The sequence below is a fragment of the Atractosteus spatula genome, chromosome 20, assembly GCF_055471065.1.
Source record: "Atractosteus spatula isolate fAtrSpa1 chromosome 20, fAtrSpa1.hap1, whole genome shotgun sequence".
Taxonomy (NCBI): domain Eukaryota; kingdom Metazoa; phylum Chordata; class Actinopteri; order Semionotiformes; family Lepisosteidae; genus Atractosteus; species Atractosteus spatula.
This window is the reverse complement of record NC_142725.1, coordinates 18,306,741-18,312,958: the sequence shown is the minus strand read 5'-3', so window position 1 is coordinate 18,312,958 and position 6,218 is coordinate 18,306,741. Positions and strand designations below refer to the sequence as shown.

Below are 6,218 nucleotides of genomic sequence, written 5' to 3'. Positions count from 1 at the left end.
AGAGTGAGAAGTCAGAACAGCCTCTGTCCCCCCCCCCCCAACAAGACAAGACACCAGGCCACACGACTCGCTTGTCTAGCGATAAATTTATTATCCAAGACAGTAATTACAAATGAAACAAATCTTCTCTTTTCTCCTTAATAATGAAGACAGTTTCACAAAGCAGTAGTATAAGACCTGTTCATACATGTTCATACATGTCCAGTCTGCCACAGCGCTCGCAATATAGTCGTACAATCCCAACAGGAACAGATACAGAGATGCTCACGCTGAAGTACAAACCTTTATGTGCATCTGAGCTCTTCCTGTACTGTTCTGTTATTCTTAGCACCATTGACGTTATACAGTTAATTAATATTCATTTGTATATGTTTAGATATATATGCAAAGGAAGAGAGAAAGAGACTCCACTGTGACGTTGAAGACTGGGGGCGGGGTTTGGGAATAACTGGGTGGGGTTACATATGCTAATACTCTGCTGTGTGGGTGGGAACCTGATGGGAGGGAAGGCAGGGGTTGGTTGTCATGAGGGTTATGGGTGTGGCTTTTGAAGAAGGCGTGGAGGTACGCAAGACATATATACACGTTAAGACATGTAATACACACACAGGGCAGAGAGGAGTAAAGGGTGGAGGTATCAGAGGGTTCTGTGGAACAGGAAGAGCTTGTCAGGTCTGGAGGCAAAGGAATGGGTATCGGCAAGGTTCCAGGCCACAGGAGTGGGGGAGTCCTGTGGAGGTGGGGTCGCAGGTCAGAGGGTCTCCCTGGCTCAGCTCCAGTTTAACAAGCCCCACAGCTCTTCGCACAAGTCTCCCCCAGAGAGCTACACTGCCCGTTGAGAGCCATCACCCCACACTTAGTGAAATGGTCACGGCACAGGTCAGCTGGCAGGAGAGAGGAGAGGGATCAGAAGATGAACAGACTTCGAGTGACAGTCGCTACCGGCTAGGAACTGGCTGACTGGGACAGCATTCTAATCAAAAAGTTAGACCAGTTCCCACTGCTGGAGGGAAAACTAACAAACCGATGTAGCCGAGTGCCTTTCGTGCAGTGGGGATGGGTGCTGGTGTATTTCGTGCAGTGGGGATGGGTGCTGGTGTATTTTGATCTGTCGGTGACGGGCGTGCGCTACAGTACGTGACGTATGGGTGGCTGGGCTCACCTCGAAGCAGCTCGTCATGGGCGCACACGGTGCGGACACACACCTCCTTGTTCACCACGTACACTCGCCGCAGGCTGCAGACACACACATGACCTGAGCTCAGCGGTGGCAGCTATCGGCAGGGCAGACCGCAGGTGAGAACAGTAAGGAAGGCATACCTGTAGAAGCAGAGGCTCTTCAGGCACTGTCTGCAGGGCTTGTGTACCGAGTACAGCCTGGTGCAGGGGTACTGCTCCTCACGGCAATCTGGGGGCACAGACACAACACACAGTACAGCACCACTGCAACACAACACGCAGTACAGGACCACAGCACGCAGTACAGCACCACTGCAACACAACACACAGTACAGAACCACTGCAACACAACACGCAGTACAGCACCACTGCAACACAACACACAGTACAGAACCACTGCAACACAACACGCAGTACAGGACCACAACACGCAGTACAGCACCACTGCAACACAACACACAGTACAGAACCACTGCAACACAACACACAGTACAGCACCACTGCAACACAAAACGCAGTACAGGACAACTGTGACACAACAAACAGTACAGCACCACTGCAACACAACACGCAGTACAGCACCACTGCAACACAACACGCAATACAGCAACACAACATAATACAGCAATACAACATGCAGTACAGCCCCACTGGAACACAACACACAATATACCAACACAACATAGCAATACAGCACTTCAGTAACACAGCACACAATACAGTACTGAGAGTGATACAGCACTCCCAGATCCAGCACAAGAGTGATACAGCACTCCCAGACTCATGTGTTTATGGTTAGTTCCAAGCACACTGTCTCAGTCTTTCACTCCCTCTCAGAGATCCAGGACTCACCAAGCGGTCCAGGCTCTGTGGGCTCCGTTTCCGACAGCTCTCCTGGAATACAGACAGACAGTCAGGACTGCGTTCCGGACAGATGGACACACAGATGAACACACGGACAGACAGGCAACCAGGACAGTCAGACACACACACGGACAGGCAGGACAGTGTTCCGGACAGTTGGCAAACAGACGGACGGTCAGGACAGAGTTGTGGACAGATGGACAGTCAGACTGGTAAAGGAGAGGTAAAGGTGCAGGGAGAGAGACCAATGAAGGGAGATCTTACCGGTGGTCACTGGCAACAGCTGCTGACTGTCTGGACCCAACAGAACCTGCTGCTGGAAAGCTTCTAGAGAACGACAGAGGAGTACGATCAGGAACCCATCGACCGAGGGATAGACAGAGTGATAGAACCAGCTCTCCTGAGACACTTACCTTGGTAGTCCACGTCGTAATCCTCTGGGGAGCAAGAGGAAAAATGATCAGAGGAATTAGATCAGCAAGCAGATGAGCAGATCTGCAGCAGGCGGGTATGTTGGCAGACAGGCTACAGACTCACCCACAGGGTACTGAGGCTGGTTGGGGTAGAGATCCTCTGTCACTTCATACTGCTGGGCAAGGAGGAGGGCTGAGGGGACACAACACACTGTGACACACTGCGACACAGGGACACACTGTGACACATTGTGACACAGGGACACAACACGCTGTGACACTGCGACACAGGGACACAATTCACTGTGACACACTGCAACACAGGGACACAATTCACTGTGATGCACTGCGACACAGGGACACAATTCACTGTGATGCACTGCGACACAGGGACACAATTCACTGTGACACAGGGACACAATTCATTGTGACACACTGCAACACAAGGACACAACATGCTGTGACACACTGTGACACAAGGACACACACTGTGACACACTGCGACACAGGGACACAATTCATTGTGACGCACTGCAACACAGGGACACAATTCATTGTGACACAAGGACACAACACACTGTGATACATTGCAACACAGTGGCATATTGTGACAGAGGGACACAATTTACCATGATAAACTAAGACAGTGGGAAAAACACACTGTGCCACAATGCCAAGAGAGCACTGAACTCGAGCAGCTAGTGCTCTGACACTGACCGGGCAGGGAAATCAGGAGCAGGCAGCTGGCCCTCATCTTCACTCCACACTTCTGGGGTAGAGCAGTCACTGGAACTAGGAGATGGGAGGGAAAAAAGAACCAACTGCTGTGTCTGCGCTAGAGCTCTGCAGTTCATCACAGCTCTGTGACTCAACCGAGTAGCTCATGGGAGCTCTGTACCTCTGCTCTGTAGTTAATTACTGCTCTGTAAGTCATGAGAGCCCCCCCCATGACTCTGCCCTGCGTCTCACTCATCTGGATTCAAAGAGCTTTACTGGCACCACCGACAGCATACCAGTACTACCACGCTGAGCAACAATTACACAGGAGATCAGGGAGGATAATTAGAAACTTACAAAAGCTGAAACAAAATAACAGCACTGCTGGGACTGTTTAAAGTGCATTTGACATTTCACTGCAGAGGCAAGCACAGAGAAATTTATGAAGCCTAAAAACTTGAATCTTACTCTCTTTCCCTACTTCCTTCACACTCAACTCATCTCCTTTCTCCTTGTCCCACCCTCTCCCAGCTTTAGGCAACCGAAAAAAAAAACATGAAAGGAATTCTGCCAGCAGGAATGTGGCGGGTCTTGACTTCCACAGCAATCTCTCCATTATCTTTCCTTCTCCTAAACGCATAAAGCAGACAATGAGAGGGGCTGACATCCTAGAACAACAGGGGGGCAGAAGGAAAGAGGAGAGAAACCTGGGACAGAGACAGCACAGGGCACCCCGGATCAGTGAGAGGACACGGCCTGCCCCTCGCTTTCAGGTCACCCCGAAGGTGCTCCACTGGACCGAGAGGACAGCAGAGGTCCAGTTGTCTGTTGTTTGGTCCATAATGTTAAAGAGCTTCAGTCCCTGCCCTGTCTACATACTGTAGAGAAACAAAGCCCCACCACTGCATTGCCTGACCGCACTGGACAGGGGGGCTCACGCTGTGGATCGGGGTGCTGGACAGTGGGGCTCAGACAGCGGATCGGGGAGCTGGACAGTGGGGCTCAGACAGCGGATCGGGGCGCTGGACAGTGGGGCTCAGACAGCGGATCGGGGCGCTGGACAGTGGGGCTCAGACAGTGGATCGGGGAGCTGGACAGTGGGGCTCAGACTGCGGACTGGGGCGCTGGACAGTGGGGCTCAGACAGCGGATCGGGGAGATGGACAGTGGGGCTCAGACAGCGGATCGGGGCGCTGGACAGTGGGGCTCAGACAGTGGATCAGGGAGCTGGACAGTGGGGCTCAGACTGCGGACTGGGGCGCTGGACAGTGGGGCTCAGACAGCAGATCGGGGAGATGGACAGTGGGGCTCAGACAGCGGATCGGGGCGCTGGACAGTGGGGCTCAGACTGCGGACTGGGGCGCTGGACAGTGGGGCTCAGACTGCGGACTGGGACGCTGGACAGTGGGGCTCAGACAGCGGATTGGGACGCTGGACAGTGGGGCTCAGGCTGTGGATCTGGGAGCTGGACAGTGGGGCTCACACAGCAGATTGGGGTGCACTCCACTCTGGCTCAATCTCTGAAATCAGAAGAAACCATGTTGCTGGACCCCAGGAGCACAGGTGGGGACCCCACTTGTCTTTGTGCCTGTCTGTCAGACCTCTGGAATCAGAGTCCCGAGTGGCTGACCGGCCCCGGGTCCAGGCTGTCCGCCTGCTCGCTGCGCCCCCAGCTCCCAAAGAATTCCCTCCAGCCTGTCCTGCACGCTTCCTCCTCGGTGTGGAACCCCACAAACCATCCAGCTCCCCTGGACGACCCCCCACACTGCGGTCACACTGCCAGCACTCGAGAGCAGCAGACATGCACGAAGAAACCCTCGTCAAACACACTGCGTTTCTACACGTCCACAGACCGTCTGTGTGTGAGCGCTTGTGTCTCTCTCAGTGTCTGTGGCAGTGTGAGTGCGAGTCTGTCACGTTGTGTGTGTGTTTGAAGTGTGTCGATGTATGTGCATTTGACTCTGTGTGTGTGTGTGTGTTTGGCCCACAGACATTCCTGGTGTGAATCCGAGAGTCTACAGGAAACCGTGTGTTTTTACAGCCCACATCTGGGAGCTATTACTCCCCCTCCCCCTCCCCCCCCCCTGCTCTGGGAGTCTGCCCTCTCCGCAGGCACAAAGCTGAGAGACCCCCCCGACCACAACCTCCTCTTCTGCACTTAAACAAAACCCACTAATCCAGACACCCCCCCTCCCTCTCCCCCGGGGTTCCCGCCAGCGCCCCCCTCCTTCAGTGAGGGACACAGCGAGGAGGACCCTCGACCGTTAAAAACGGACTTTTTCCCAACTTTTACAAAAACGCCTTTCCAGTCCCAGCACCATCTCCCACACTCCCGGGAGACCAGCGGGTTCTGAGCTCGAGCGAAGTCAAGCCTGCTGTCTCCATTCTGGCTGCAGCTGGCACTCGAGACAGTGAAGGTAATTAGAGTGATTAGTAGAGTAGATTTTGATTTTTTTTTAAGTAGAGTAATGCTGTACTGGTTGCAATAAAGCGAAGCAGCACCATCGCCAAACATTATTGTATTTTCCTTCTTAGAAGGGCTTCTACTTAACTGGTTCTGTGTTCGCCTTCCAACTGTACTCCAAACTCGAACTGTAATTGTGTAATCCTTCTGTCTCCTCTCATTGCGTGTTTTTTTCTTGCTGTCAAGCGCTTTGAGGAGCCGCTTGTAAAGGCACTATATAAATAGTTTATACCTTCTTCCCAGCTGCAACACATCACACATCAAATCTAGACAAATCGCGCTTCTCCAAAGAGGACAGAGTTTGAGACTCCCACACAGCAGGGTCACGTCTTCGCCCAGCCTGCACCGCTCACCAGCCGCCGGGCCGGACCGGACCGGACCGGACCGCGACCCACTGTGACCCGATGAGCCCGGCTCGCTCTGTCCCCGAGTCTGTTCCCCGCGCACGCAGCTGCCCCGGCCCGCCGGTCTCTTACCGCTCTGCAGCTCGGTCCGTCCGGCGACTCTGCGGTCCCTCCGCCCCGAGTCTGAGACGCCGAGTCCGAGCGCCACACCGCCCCGCCTCCCCCGACCCCCTCCCCG

General features: G+C 53.8%; 1 protein-coding gene across 1 annotated transcript; it reads right to left on the bottom strand.

Annotated features, from left to right (window-relative positions):
* Window positions 1-67: 67 nt before the first annotated feature.
* mfap2 (microfibril associated protein 2) lies at window positions 68-6,171 on the bottom strand. The gene is made up of 9 exons (XM_088938068.1): window positions 6,113-6,171; window positions 3,174-3,248; window positions 2,581-2,649; window positions 2,457-2,480; window positions 2,308-2,370; window positions 2,032-2,073; window positions 1,321-1,408; window positions 1,163-1,236; window positions 68-884 (listed from the first exon to the last, which is right to left on the bottom strand). Exons 2-9 carry the CDS (start codon window positions 3,208-3,210, stop codon window positions 781-783), a joined length of 501 nt encoding a protein of 166 aa, XP_088794194.1. The 5' UTR covers window positions 3,211-3,248; window positions 6,113-6,171; the 3' UTR covers window positions 68-780.
* Window positions 6,172-6,218: the final 47 nt, after the last annotated feature.